The sequence below is a fragment of the Amblyomma mixtum genome, chromosome 3, assembly GCF_055824585.1.
Source record: "Amblyomma mixtum isolate Tamu chromosome 3, ASM5582458v1, whole genome shotgun sequence".
NCBI classification, from domain to species: domain Eukaryota; kingdom Metazoa; phylum Arthropoda; class Arachnida; order Ixodida; family Ixodidae; genus Amblyomma; species Amblyomma mixtum.
The window spans coordinates 72,924,053-72,938,816 of record NC_143014.1 but is presented as its reverse complement, the minus strand read 5'-3'; the positions used below and the strand labels follow the sequence as shown (position 1 = coordinate 72,938,816).

Genomic DNA, 14,764 nt, shown 5'->3' with positions numbered 1-14,764 from the left:
GGCTCTTGTTGTGTAGGAAGTCTATAATGGACAGCACTGACATCAATGTCACCCTCAGGGACTCAACGGTTTGATTTGATGCAATGAGTTTGATATTTCCTCTTGCTTCCGTACGGATGGCGTTTCTCCGGGTTGCTCTTGTACCCGCTGGTACAGCCGGGCACGAAGCAAGTGGGCATCGTCGCGCTCGAAAGCTGCTTCACGGCCAGCAGCGTTTGTTGTTCTGAGTGCACGATGGGGACCACGTGTTCGCAGAGCGCACAGGAACACAAATGGACAAAAAAAGGCAACGACAACCCCGCGCACGGGCTAAGTAGTAACTGCAGGAGAGGAGCAGCGCGCGCGCCGGCGACCGCGCAAACCTCGACTGCAGCGCCCTCTCACCGCCCGGGTACAAGCAGCGCCCGCTTTCAGAGGAGGAGTTATGGAACTAAAAAAGTATCTATAAACGTTGGTCTGTGCCGCCGCGCTAAAGCTAGACATAAGTTCTGCTTATCTCCGTAAGAAGGCAGCACAAAATTCAAACACTTCTTGTAAGTCCTAAGAGGTGGCAGCACCCCCCAGTGAGCACGCATTGTTCTTTTGGCGCAAAATTTCAAACGGAAGATTGAAACCGTACCCGTACGGCAAAGACCTTGCGGGACAGAAAACCGCCGCCGTACATATACGGCAAAAACCTTCAAAGGGTTAAAGGTGTATCGCTAATGACAGTACCCTTTCCACATCCTTATTTTTCTAGTTTTTTTTTTGAAAAAGCGTGTGCTTAGCACGTTAGCATCTTTAATGCACCCATGCACCCTTAAAAGGTGCACGGGTGTAAGGGTGTTGTAGCTCCTTCGGGTGCAAGGGTGCGTAAGGGCGTGCAGGTATTCTTTGACTTGTAGAACAACATTGCAGTAGTTCAATCAAGCGTGCTTTTAAAATGATGGGAACTATCCGAGCTTTTCATTAAGTGACAGCTGCAGCCTTGATGCGAGCAACTATGACTGCGATTTGCGCCCCCATAATGTGATAATTAACTGAATTATTGTAGCTGAAGTGCAGAGCATAACTGACTCCAAATAGGGGCTCGCTTAAATGGCATATACAAACTTAAAGAAGGTATGCACGTTATGTCAAGTAAGTATTGCGCGCAGCAGCGGTGTTTTCTGTGTTGCGTCTTTGGCGACTGCGGTCGCTTTTTTATTGTAGTGTTTTTTTCTATGGACAGCAGACCCTTAGACCACACTGTCCAATAAACTTCTCTCGAGTGTGTCTTCTGTGTTGAACTCTGTACCCTCAGTAGCTTTGTACGACTCATTCCGGTCAAGCTGGTACATGTTTGTGTTCCGTTGGCGTGTTACTGTCGCGAGCGGGTTTGCTGAAAGTTGTGGGCGATTCCTGTGCTCGACAGACAACAATTTGTGCCAGGTCTTAGGAATAAAGTAATTTATTCTCTCATGGTGTCGCGGCAGGGGGGTCAGGGGGTCTCCGGGACAGGAATCAAGAGGCCGCCTCGGTGGTCGGGCCCCCCTTAAATATCCTCCACCACGTAGCCCGGTTCCCCCTGCCCCACTAGCGAGAGGAAGGGTGGTCGAGGGTACCCACGGGGAGAGGCGCGGGATTCGAGTGAGCGGCCAGCGAGCGGGCCCTACAAAGTACGCCTTCTTTAGCAAGCTCTTTTTCTCTCTTTTTTTTATTATGTTCAGAAAAATCACGCCGTGAACATCATGCAGACATTACAAATGTGACTCCACAGCAAGGAGGTTCAGAAACACCGTGAAAGGCATATCTGGGTGTTATAATTATAGTTGGAGATGCCGTAATACTAGTGCAAAGCTGGACAGGTGGTTGGCAGCTTTTCGTAGTAAATGTTTAGCTTCCCTTCAAGACTGCACCCCCCCCCCCCAAAAAAAAAAAAAAATATCAGCGCCTTTTAAAGCAATAAAAAGCTATGAAACTGTAAGGCAGTCGGAAAAAGGGTGCAACTGTAACGATCCCACCCTCACTATGTGTGCGGCGAGCATACTTTGCACCCTTCTAGGAGGATGCAAGGCTGCGAGTTATACGCACGGAAATGCACCCTTAAAAGTGTAACGCTAATGACAGCACCCTTTCGACATCCTTGTTTTTTCTTGTTTTTTAAGGGTGCGCTGAGCACGTTAGCACCTTTAATGCATCCATGCACCCTTCAAAGGTGCACGGGTGCAAGGGTACTGTAGCTCCTTCGGGTGCAAGGGTGCGTGCGAGGGTGTTGTAGCCGCCTCACGAACATGATTAGTGAGGCGGCTGAAATCTTAACCGTTCTACAAGCTTAACCAAATCTGATGTGAGAGCAATCGGCCGAGTATTGTCGGGATCAAAACCCTTCCCCTAATCTTTTAGTAATAAAATAATTTTCGCTGTTTTCCAATTGTGTGGAATCCAGGCTTTTTCCGAAGACCAATTCACAATCTGCAAGAGGTCCGGGGAAAAGTCTTGCATTAGTATTTTCAGCATGCCAACTGTTACTCCATTAACCCCAAGGGCAGCAGACTACAGACAATTAACTACAGACACTAAATCAGATGTAGAGACCTCAGTGAAGTCTGCACCCAAATGAAACGGAGTTGAAAGAAAGGTGGTGCGAGCATGAAAACGCGCCACAAGGCCTTGAGCTATGGACTCCTTGATCTTTTTCTTCCCGAGGGGGCAATACTCTGGACTGACCGATATGAGAGGAGGGCAGCACGTTAGTACGTTCCATGTATCTATAGAGAGACTTCCGGTTGATTGGGTTAGACAAATAGGTGTCCAGATTTACATTGTATTCATCCTTAGCCTTAGATATAGTTCTTTTAAAAGAAGCGGCCAAGGATTCGTAATTCATCCATTTCTTTGGGCACTTGCTATGCGCTAGGCTCTTCCATGCGGCTTTCCTCTCACGATAGACTTCTTCGCATTCCGTATTCCTCCAGCTCGATGGAGTCTTATTTTTAACGGCTGACTGAACTGTAAAGACTGATCGCCGAATGACGTCTAACACGGAAGTTAATACTTGAGTACCCCGGTCAGATTTATCCGAGGGGACAACAGACGAGAAGGCCTTACCTAGAAGTTTCTTGAACAGCGTATTACTGACAAATTTTTGTGCGGAACCAGTCGCCCTAAGCGGACTGCACGCAGTATAGTGAAAGTGATTGAGTAGTGGTCACTTGACGTACCGTAGTCAATTGTAGACCACGAAGATACCCCAATACCATTAACAGCTAACGCTAAATCAATTAAATGAAATAAAAAAATGAGAATTTGCCCTCATGTAAGTTATGGCGCGACTGTTGTAACAGCACACATCATTTACTGACATCCAAGACCAAAGTAAATGCCCGCTATAGTCTGTTCTGAAACCCCATATAACATGATGCAAATTGAAGTTCCCAGCCAGAAGTATACTCTTTTGTTGTTGCGCAATAAAGCATCTAGCCCATCCGTAGTACGGGCACCTCCGGAGAAGTGGATATTTGCCGCTGTAACATGGGCACTTCACGAAACAAGGATTTCAGCTGCAAGTATATCACAATCAGGTCGCATAAATTTATGGGACACTTTAGCATGATGAAACAGTTTCGTTGAAATCAACGTTAACAAGTCCCCACCCCTGCCGTTTGGACGATCAGCTCTAAAAGCAGAGAAATTTTTATTTGTGAAAAGACAATTATAGGAGAGAGCCATGATTCCTGTCGTAAAATAATGTCTGGAGTAAGTTTAAGGATAAGCTGCTGTAAGTCGTGGAAAGAACAAGAGATAGAGCGACAATTTCACTGGAGTACAGATATTCCCGCCACGATTATTGCTTTAAAAATGATACATCATTGGCCTCTTTCAACAGCTCTGATTTCTTTGTAATTCCAGGCGAACCTTTCTTAGTCATGTCAAGACATGATGATGGTCAGATTTAGAAGGAGACGAGGAAGCACGATGCGTCTGAGATGGAGATGTCATTTCAATGTTTGACTGATAAGCGTTAGAGAGGGAGACTGGGTCAGAGTCATTTACACCCACAGACATGGAGGCAGAAGAAGTGGTTGGTTGAATATTATCTGCAGTTGCATAGGAGGGCGGACAGGTAGAGGAGGTTAGGATTCCTAAAGCCGATGAAGCATGCAGCCTGCGCGGAAATGACTTGTGACAACGCATCGCTGAACCCACTGATCATACGGTCAAGCACACCAGCAACATCCTTCTCCATTGCAGCAACAACCGACTTTGTTAAGCTTGCCTCCGCATCAGTAGCGGTCGTGCGGACAATACTTGCGTGCGAGCTCTGCCTTCTGTCAAGTAGGGCATAAGCATCCGCGCGCGAGCACCTGTCACGCTGAATAATGTCCAAGACAATCTGTTCATCGGCACGCTTCGGACGGGTGGGATCGTCAGCTGTGTGATCAGAGTGGCAAAGGAAACGACTCAGAAGTGCAGACGTCTGATGCATGATCACCGCAGCGAACGCGGCAGCGCGTTGCCGACTTGCAAGATCTGCCACTGTGTCCGAACCGCCAGCAATTCTTACACTGTAAAGGTCGGGGGTACAGTGGGTCAACACAATATACTATATATAGGCGAAACTTTGATCTCACATGGGCGAGAGGACCCTGCGAACGTTACGATAACTTAAGTTGGTATACGAGAGCCTCCAGCCTCTCTGTTACAGCGGTAAACTGAGAGGATGCCAACACCGGCGTCATGGAAGTCTTCAAGAATTTCTCCTGGCGTAGCGGAGGGATACAGGCCGCAGATAACTCCTTTTACGCAGGCAAGTTGCTCAGAAATGCACGCTTCCACCGGGAGTGAGGCGAAAGGTGTGCACAGCAGCAAGTCCGCAACACAATTCAAGTAAGTTGATTTGCACAAAATTCCTCTTTTGCCAAATGGTCGCATCTCGGAAATCTCAAGATATCGGCTGGTCGCAGCCTTCAGCTGCTCCTGGATCATGCGAGAGTTTGATTTTAATTACACCATCGCTGACAGGGACCAACGCCACACAACAGGGTCGTTGTCTTCTTTTTCACCACAGCTCACCACAGTGAGTGAGTGTGGCTGCTACGCTACAGTGTTAATTAAATACGAGGGTTTGAGGCACAGCTTTGTGAACTGGCAGATCTCCGTCACCTTGCACACAAGCACCCACAATTGCCGCCACCTGCCACGGTTACATTTTGGTTTTCTTTTGGTTTTACGGGGTTTAACGTCCCAAAGCGACTCAGGCTATGAGAGACACCGCAGTGAAGGGCTCCGGAAATTTCGACCACCTGGGGTTCTTTAACGTGCACTGACATCGCACTGTAGACGGGCCTCTAGAATTTCGCCTTCATCGAAATTCGACCGCTGCCGCCGGGATCGAACCAGCGTCTTTCGGGTTAGATGCATGCAAAGAAAACACACTTTCCAAGAAAGCATGTAAGGCCAACTTTCAACCTTGGAATCGCAAGCGTGGGCAGCTGCTTTAGCGTTACAGGAGCGCGACCAGGCTGCTTTTTTACAGTCCCCTCCCCCGAAAGAAAAGAAAAGGAAGTAGTGATCAGCCGCGAAGAAAAGGAAGCGAGCGCGCGCTCCGCCATTCTTTCTGCGACGCCATGGTCACGGTCAGTGGTAGCCCCGTAAGCACCGTCCCCGAGCCATCATGGGAGTTCGGCGGTACTCGCCGACGGGTGTTCACGACTAGCACGCCGCCCGACAGCGACTATGCGGGGCCTCATGTGGGATCCGCACCAGTGCTCAACGTTGGCGAGCAGTTAAGCCGAGGTGAGCCGTCCACCAAGAAGACACCCGACGGCGGGACTAACCCACGGGGACCTAAGGCATCCGGACTGTTCCGGCTCTTTGCTCGCATTCAAAACGAGCTTCGGGCACGCTGTGGGCCCAAACAGAGCGGCCGCCGCGGCGTATGCGCTGTGGCTGCAGGCCGCTTCAGCAAACTGGCATCGTGGATCCATGGGTTGTGGCACGCGCGCAAGCCGAACGTCGACGGGCCCGAGATCTACGACTTGTACAACACGCTGCACTCAGACGAGGAGTGGTCCACCTCTTTGACGCCCGCCGAAACCACACTGCAGGGAATGACCATTTTCAAGGACGTGGCATTCTGAGTTGCTTTTATTTTTGGCAGTTGTCTTTTTCCACAGTCTCAGAATGAAAGTCAAGGACTTGCTTGCTGCCATCTCAGCATATCGCCATCGCATTTCCAACGTGGAAGTTTCCTGCTCTGTGCCCTTTTTCCCTGTGTGCGCGCAAAACTGTATGGTCTTGCCTCGGCTACTGACGGCCATGTAGACATGAAGAGGTTGTGAGCAGCTGTAGCGGTTTGTGAGACGTTAAAAGCTTCTGCCACTGATACGATGTATTGTCTTTTTCTTTCATAAGAGCGTAGTTCGCCTAACCTACACAATACCCGCAGGCGAGGCGGCGAGGAGGGAATGAAGGGTACAAATGTCAAAACACCGGAGAAGTGTGATTCACAGGCTCTTATACAGAACCGTGAACTACCTTTTGTACATGACGCGCTATATCCAAGGAAGAAACGATTGGAGACTATTTTAGACGGTGAAAGCAGCACAAGACTATAACGATCACTTCCGAGTGGTAACGTATTGAGTTGCTCTCGTGCGCTTAATTAGCTCACGGAAACGTTATAAGCTACCCAAAAGTGTCAATACCTGCACCTTAATGACGGCAGATGCCCAAGATGGTGCAGTTCGTAAACACTGCAAACATTTTGGTCTATATAACGTCGTTAGAGAGCAGGGTAAAGCGTAAAATACGTGGTGCAGACGACAAAACTCTGCTTCTCGGCAACGCGGCTTTGCTCACATTGAGAGTGTTTCTGAGCCGTCATGCACCGCACTTTTTCAGAAAATTCTATTCAAGTGGACAATTGAGCTAGTTGGTTTAGATTCATCCTGAAAATTGCGGAAGGGGCACTGAAGACGACGAAAAAGTACACACGAAAAGCGCAGTGCGACCGTACTATGTACTTCCTCATCTTTCTTGTCCCTTGCGCAGTTTCAAAGACCTATTCAGCGATCCAGAGAGAGAAAGAAAGAGAGAGATAGAAACTTTATTAATGGTTGAGGGTTTTTTAGTGGGCACAGGCCACCAACCACCGCGGGTTCGGGCTTCGCGCGAGCTGAGGGCCCCGACCAGCCGTCACCACACGCACCCTGGGGAACCGCCGCATCGCACTCAACCTCCGCAGGGAGGAGAGCGACTCGCCGCAAAGAAACAGGCCTCAAGTTCACAAAGAAGACGTTTATTGACGTTGTCCTTCAGCGTTATACAAACTCAACAGTCCCCCTGGCGGGGGCGCTCGGGGAGCAAGGCTCCGCTGCGCGCACGAAGCTAGCACGCGCTAGCACGCCGCTGCAGTAGTATGTGCCCGTGGCAGTGCTGTGATCTCTCTCTATCTCGTGTCGACCGTTGGGCCATTTTCGAGAGGGAGTGGGCAATCAAAGCAAGGTACGCCTGCCGGAGGTCGCTGGACCCCACTAGACAAGCTCGAGCCGCTGCAGGTGAGAGGACCCGTGCTGGCGAGCTCGAGTACGCACTGGTCCGAACGGCAAATGCCGGCGCGGACAAAACAGTGGCATACGCACCTTACGCTGTCTCGGAGTAATCTCTCTCCGGGCTCCGCTCGGGCGGTCGCGTGGCCGCCCAAGCGGGTCCTGAATTCCCGCCAAAGAGCACCATTGGCAAAGGTCACTGGGAAGCAGGGGCGGAGCTGTAACCGAGTGGCAGTGATTAGTCACCCAGCCGCCTCTCCGCCGCGTGAGGCCCCACATGAGGCCACGCGGCACGCTGACAGTGGCCGCGCAAACGCAACGGCAGGAAGCCAGGATTCCCACAAGGTCAGATTAAGACCTTATATGTCCTCTACCGCCAAGCGGACAAGTGCTAACCGCGGTCGATGTGAGCCGCCGATGCCAGCCACGCCCAGGTGCGATTCGTGGAACTAAGTAGGAGGGTCACTGTGGATGGAGATCGGGGTAGTACGGCGGCTGACCAGAACATGGGTGGTGCAAGCCATCAAGACGACCATAGCGTTGATCAGAGTGCCGTATTGGAAGTAGTTCAGCTCTGCCAGCATTAGAGCATGTGGTACAGATAAATGTTGGCGCGGTAGATAGCAGTACCTTGTGGATCATTATAAGAGGCAGCGCAAAGGAAACCAGGACGAAAGGGAAGACACAAATACCACAGGACGAGCGCTCGTACTGTGGTATTTGTGTCTTCCCGTTCGTCCTGTTTTTTTTTTTTTGCGCTGCCTCTTATAACGGTGCTTAACCGACTAGTCCACACGAAGATATTGATCGGTACCTTGTGGGCATGATTGTCAGGGTTGTGTCACATATCTGACAGCGGGGTGGCCGAATTATGCGGTGCATGTAAAGGTCGCAGGGCAGGACATTAGTTTGAACTCATACATGAATCTGCACCGAATGAAGCGAGGGGAAAGGAGAAGGTGAACTGTTGAGAGTAACTAGCTTAGTTGTCCCAAGTGTGTGTCTTGTGCTCGTCGTCTGGATTTTAATCAGGCCGCTATGGTTAACTCTGGGCGTTTGCAGAGCGCCCGCCGAAGAAAAAAGAAGGAAAACATATTTCTGGAACACACTCGAAGGGCGTGCGCTCCCTCTAACCTGTCCCAGCGCAGGGCCTTGGTCCCCTCTCCCGGAGACATTCGCGAGGCAGCGGGCGCGGACTGAGTGTCGAGATGGTTCGAACTCACCCAGAAGAACGGGGGAGGGAGGCGTAGCACAACGTGTGCTGCGGCGCCTGCTCACTTTCTGAGCGCCACCGCCCGCTTCTAGAAATTTCAGACCAAGTTATATAAGAATGTGTTCTATGGTGTTATGTCAGACTTCGCGCATCGGATTAGGCGGTCCCTGGCTTTAGGGAAGTCGTAAAGTTCGAGTGTTGAGCACAAGTGTTATTGTGTCAGCTGCGGTAGTGCAAACAGTGCCAAGAACATGGTCCCTTCTTGGGAAGGACCACAATACTTCGTAAGTATGTGAACAAATCAGCCAGAGAGATCGCTGGGGTGGTGAAATCACGGGAAAAGCAGACGACTGTGTCAGCACACCATCGGTGTTGTTGAGTGAAAAAGAGCATCATTTCTTAGGAAGTCCAACTTAGAGGGTTTGGACGGTTATTATTTATATTTGTTGTTGGTTGCCTCCTGATATCTTGCTTTTTAGGTTTTAGCTTTATGTTTTCTTTCTTGTACCGATGAAGGGCGCGTCCTCATGCAGTTTGGTGTGCTGCCAGTATTAGCGTGACTTTTAGCGATTCCTTTTCGTTGCTGCGCATGCGCGCTGTGCTGCATATGTATACGCTGCACGCAGCAACAAACGTTGCTGAAGTCAGCGCTTTGTGGTGTCTCCCCCTCTTGTCCCTGTTCGTCTTCGCGCTGAGTGAATGAAAGCATGAAATACCAACTCTCCCAGTAATTGTTTTTAAATGAGTAATAAGTGTTGAGTCAGCTTGGTAGCTGAGTGAGACTTCTGTTCGTTTTGCGTGTGTTTCTGTACTATTGTGGAAGTTTTTGTTATAAAGTTCGGTCCTGTTCCTCCGTGTCTCTTCCGTCCATCGTCTGCGACTGTTTGCTTGGCGGCCTCCGCCAAATCAACGTGTACAGTCGGGGACAAAAGTCTCCGGACCACGTGTTCCTCAAACGAAGCTTATAGCTCTACTATTAGGCAGCGGCTGAAGACCACACTAGTGGAGATGAAAGAACAAAATTTTGACTTTTACCCTCCGCAAGTGTGGTCATCAGCCATCGACTAATAGCAGAGCTATCGGCTTCGTTTGAGGAACACATGGTCCGGAGATTTTTGTCCCCGACTGTACCTCGAAAAGGCGAGGTGAAGAGAAAGAACCTGATCTTTACTCCCGGTATAGGGGTTAGTTATGTGCTGTGCATATCTGTCACCTGATGGTGATGATCGTTGACCACATTTATTTCATCACCATCACTAGCATGACTACGCCCACTGCAGGGCAAAGGCCTCTGCCATCTCTCTTTAATTAACCCTGTCCTTTGCCAGCTGCGGCCACCGTATCCCCGCAGACTTCTTAATCTCATTCACCCACCTACGATATTGTGCTTTTTAAATAGGTGTGCAGTATGGGAGCGATACGGAACATTATAGACCTGGCGTAAGACCTGTTTCTGCAATATTAACAGTTTGCTAATGTTTGTTGCTGTTGTTGTGGACCATAATAAAGAGGTATAGTTTAATGTAGAGGAAAATAAACAGTTATATAAAAGTGCATTAACTGAAGTAGGGAAATAATAATTAGTGACGGCGCATGATGCCAATAGTTTGACAACTTATTAACGATATACCTTACGTGTTCATCCCATGTCATATTTTCTGAAAAGTATACACCTAGTTAATAAGGTGGATTGGTGAGCTAGTGGGCTCATGATCGTATAATTGAGCAGCAGAAAGTGAACAAGGACGTTGAAGAAACGTATAGACGAGGACGAGGACTATACACCTAGTGATATAAAAGTTTTGACTATTTCAGTATTGGTATTGTTTAAGACAATGTGTGGCAATTGGATCTGCCTTCGTCGGGGATGAAATAGAACGGCTTTTGTTCTGTGATGGTTAAGTGCCAAGCAGTTACTTTCAGCCCAAGTATTTATTTTCGACAGCGTGCTATTGGCTTGATTAGCTAAATTCTCACAAGAGTTATCTGAGAAAAAAATAAACTAATGTCATCTGCATAGATTATGTAGTGGGCAGTTTCATCCAGGCGTACTATTTCTTTCATGTACAGGATAAATAAAAACGGACCCAGAATAGTAGCCTGCGAGACACCCATTTTTACTGATTGCAGTGCAGACGTTTGCCCTCCGATTACTGCAAAATGTGATATATTTTGGAGATAGGATGAGATTAATTCTTGTGCTTTCCCCCTAATGCCATAATGATCAAGTTTTTTTAGGAGAATTCTGTGATTAATAAGATCAAATGCTTTTGGAAAATCCAGGAACAGTCCAACCACCATGTTTTTGCGTTAGAAATTATCCAGAGTAAATTATTTTTGAGCAAAAAGTGCCAACTCTGTGGACTTGTTCTTTCGAAGCAGTCAACAAGCGCATATTGAAAAAGTGGGTAAGGCAAGGGGCTATTACATTTATTGCGTACTTTATGGGATCTATCTGAATGTCCCCTGCATCAATTGCTTTGCTGTTATTAATTGCCAAAAATGTAGTTACAACTTCACTTTCCGAGACTGGTTCTAAAAATGCTGTTTGGTCATTTCGGTCATTCATAAGAGTTAAATCAGTTAACATGAACCACCTCTCTGTTCTAACCAACACTGCAAAACTAGTGGCAGGCTTCCCTGAAACACCTGGTATATTCCTTGCGCTCGTCTTCCTTTCTTGCTCGCGTGATGAATGGCGTCATATTTTCCCATGCGACATCGACGGATCCGCTGCCAGAGTGTGCAGGGAGGACACCGAAACAGGCAACGCTCAAGTGCCATATGTATGTGGCGCTGGAACGGAAGCACATATGTGAATTTCCGTTGAAGCGCCACACACATATGCGCCTCAATGGAAGAGCCACTGTTACAGAGCTCACGTGCAGGCGCGCACGCACGCACGTCTTTTGCGATGCATGGAGAATTGTTCGGGCAACAAACGTGAAGAGCGGGCCGTCAGAAAACGTTCGGTAGGTTCTCTTCATTCCCAGTTTTATTGTCGCCGTGGAATTGTCGGGACATTTTCTTGGGAAAAAATGCCACACGCAATACTGCGTCACGTGAGAGCTCCATGCACTTTTCAGGTCTTCATATACGGAAGACAAACTACCTTTAAAATTCACGTTTCACAGTCAACGTGTAATGCCGAAGCCTTCCTGCCACGTATTGTTCCCTGCGCCCTGAACAGAACGACTGATCCGCTAGAAGTAGAAAGCCAGGCTGACGTGAATACTCTCTATCGGTTTCTCGTTTTTTATGCTCTCTTGGGCCGGCTCATGCTGCAGCCACCTGCACGGTTTCAATTCAATAGATACATTACGCCACGAAAGTACGCTTTTGCAAAGGCATATATATGACAAGAGGCCATCACGCGTTGATTGCACCAAGTCATATCTTAATGGGCGTAGCTCGTCGCTTGAAGCATGGCGTCACCACCATCCGCCGTATCCACCATGACCGCCGTAGTGTCCGTGTCCATGATGGTGGTGATACGTTCTGTATGGCGTTTGGGAATCGAAAAGAAGCGAAACACACACTCGTGACTCGTTCAAGCAAAGCAACTGAACAAAAAGGTAAACGAAAGAAGCAAGGAAAGCGCTCATTCAGCTAAAAGCGAACAAGTAAAAGAAACGACGCTAGCTATGTACGAATTCGGTATAAAAACGATTCCTTCCCAAATCGATCCCATTTTTTAAATTCCTGGCCTTCGGCATTGGCTGAGGCGACGCCACGCCCTAGGCTTAGCCAAGAGCCAACAAAGGACGTGGCGTCACTTCAGGCGATGGCGAAGGGTGGGAAGTTCAAAAATGGCGCAGATTCATTCGGGGAACTGCTTTATTCTACTACTCTTGATAGCAAGCGAGTAGCCGTGAGTGTGTATCTCTCCCCAAATGTTTCTATGAAAGTTGATCACTACAAACCTCTTCACTGTCGCCTGTTTTACCAGCGTGCGGGCTAATCGCAGCCGCCTTCATAAACATTTCATGACGTCCTTCTGTGATCGCAGCGCGAGCTCATACCGTTTTTATATCTGGGTTTTACAAACCGTACAGTGATGAATTCGTCTGCAACTGCGGAGAAGTATTCTTATAAGAGACGGAAACAGTTAAATGTGCGAAAAGGCGGTGAAACTACTTTATCGCCACTTCGTTTAGCGATACCTTCCACCAGAGGTGTACAGTACATGGCTACCCAATTATTCCCAGAAACAGGTCCTCCAGGACACCTACCGCGACTTACAGCTCAGTGTGCCATGCGTATACGTGAACACATTTCGGCCGCCGGTCCCCGCCGATTTTCAACCTCTTGTCGCATTCGGTCGAATTGTCCTATCTCGTACACAGCTTCACACTCCGCTTGTTTCACTTTCGCTGCCCGCACTGTTTTGCCCTGGGTGATCTCGTTGCCTTTTTCATGCCACATTAATCGACGCGGACAAAATGTCAAAGGAGAGTGTCACCGAGCATTGATAAGTGAGGCACCCGTATGTGTATGCAGTTGCTAGTGATTGCGCTGCTTACGGGTGGTGGTGGTGGTAGTGGTGGGGGTGGTGGTGGTGATGGTGATGGTCGTCACGGCCGTAGTGGATGGGTATGGGTATGGGGATGATGCCCCTGCCGCCACCCAGCAATGCCGCGGCGCCCGCCAGCTTGAGCCACTTGCCCTGCTCGCTCTCGTGGACGCAGGCCAGCAGCAGCAGCAGCAACAGGGCGGCCCAGCTAGGGCCCCTCCCGTGTGAACAGCTCGGCTGCATTGACGACGCTGGCACTCGTGCAGCCGTTCTCCGGGGACGACGATTGTAGGCTGCGCACATGCGACCACCCAGGGCCGTGGCACTGCACATCACCTGTGTCTTCTCGCATTTGCGGTGAATGCAGTCTTCAAAAGGGCACTGAGGACAATGACGGTTTCGATGTTTCTTGGGCAGCAAAATACAATTGTTGCTGAGATAATTGGATCTAAAATGAGGCATTTTCCCCCTTGTTTCATTCAAATTCTTGACATCAAGGCCGAAAAGGACTCCGTGAGCACTGTCTGGAAGTGAATGGCAATACAGCCTAGCCTCAGGGATCCACACTAAAAGCTGTCGATGCACCACAGCTTGATTGTGAAAGCGGCCGGTGGCGGCGATGCCTGCATTTCACATACCCAGGAATTCTGGAAGAGGGCTTTTTTTTTTTCAACGGGAAGTTGTTTATGAACACAATTTTTTTTTCGCATATCGTAAGCTTGCACCATAACAATCAATGCATCCGCAGATCACTCCTGAGGACGCATGTAGTTTTCTGCGATTTATTGTCAAAAACGCACCTCATTGGTTTTCTATAGCTGTTTGACTACTTGGTGCGAACGTAGGACGAACTTTAAAAGCTAAATTTTGCTAAGCATTGGGACGTTAGATCGTTCCCATCAGTATGACCATGACAAAACCTTGCAATATTACCCTGTTGCCTCACAATTAAAAGTGATGGTCAAGAAAGCTGTACTTAATTTTTTTACCTTTCCTAGCTTTGAAAGTTTAGTTTTCAGTGAAAGCAGTCTCTTTGTACGCAGTAATATACTGATACAGGAAAACTTCAATTTGTGCTCGGTGTCCCTTGCCAAACGAAATGTCTTGCATTATGGAACGGTGAGATGGAAACTGCAATAAATATTCTAATGTACAGCATAGCATAGGACACGATGGGCATTTAGGTTGCTGACAGCTGCATCACCTACGACCCAGAGAGTGCTCATTTTTCTCACTTTTTTAAATAACAAATTTGCTCTGAAACATGATTGCGTCATCAAGGGCGCGCACTTGCAACGGGAAGCATGCACCATTTATGATAATATGACGCAACAATGCAGAACCGGTTTCCGCCTCACCTGAACGCGCATAGGGTAAGGTGGATCTTCTACGAATGCAAACACGCCATGAAGACAACATTGCAGCACATGAACCAGTAACTTCTTTTCACGTAGCTCACACATACTACATTCACTTAGGCTTATACTATGTCACTAAAGCAACACGCCTGATGTGTGCCGGAGGAGT

The 14,764-nt window shown here is 48.6% G+C and overlaps 2 protein-coding genes across 2 annotated transcripts; one reads left to right on the top strand and one right to left on the bottom strand.

Annotated features, from left to right (window-relative positions):
• Window positions 1-5,588: 5,588 nt before the first annotated feature.
• Window positions 5,589-6,101, top strand: LOC149350590 (uncharacterized). The gene has a single exon (XM_089576901.1). The coding sequence runs from the start codon at window positions 5,589-5,591 to the stop codon at window positions 6,099-6,101; it is 513 nt and encodes a 170-aa protein (XP_089433027.1).
• Window positions 6,102-12,155: 6,054 nt separating this feature from the next.
• Window positions 12,156-13,570, bottom strand: LOC149350589 (uncharacterized). The gene is made up of 2 exons (XM_089575549.1): window positions 13,248-13,570; window positions 12,156-12,222 (listed from the first exon to the last, which is right to left on the bottom strand). Exons 1-2 carry the CDS (start codon window positions 13,568-13,570, stop codon window positions 12,156-12,158), a joined length of 390 nt encoding a protein of 129 aa, XP_089431675.1.
• Window positions 13,571-14,764: the final 1,194 nt, after the last annotated feature.

Bases quoted from the DNA above. Each gene is read 5' to 3' on its own strand.
- LOC149350590 (XM_089576901.1), top strand. From the start codon at position 5,589: ATGGTCACGGTCAGTGGTAGCCCCGTAAGCACCGTCCCCGAGCCATCA.
- LOC149350589 (XM_089575549.1), bottom strand. From the start codon at position 13,570: ATGTGCAGTGCCACGGCCCTGGGTGGTCGCATGTGCGCAGCCTACAAT. The intron at 12,223-13,247 runs GTAAGCAGCGCA...AACGCCATACAG, and splicing joins CACTACCACCACCACCACCC to AACGTATCACCACCATCATG.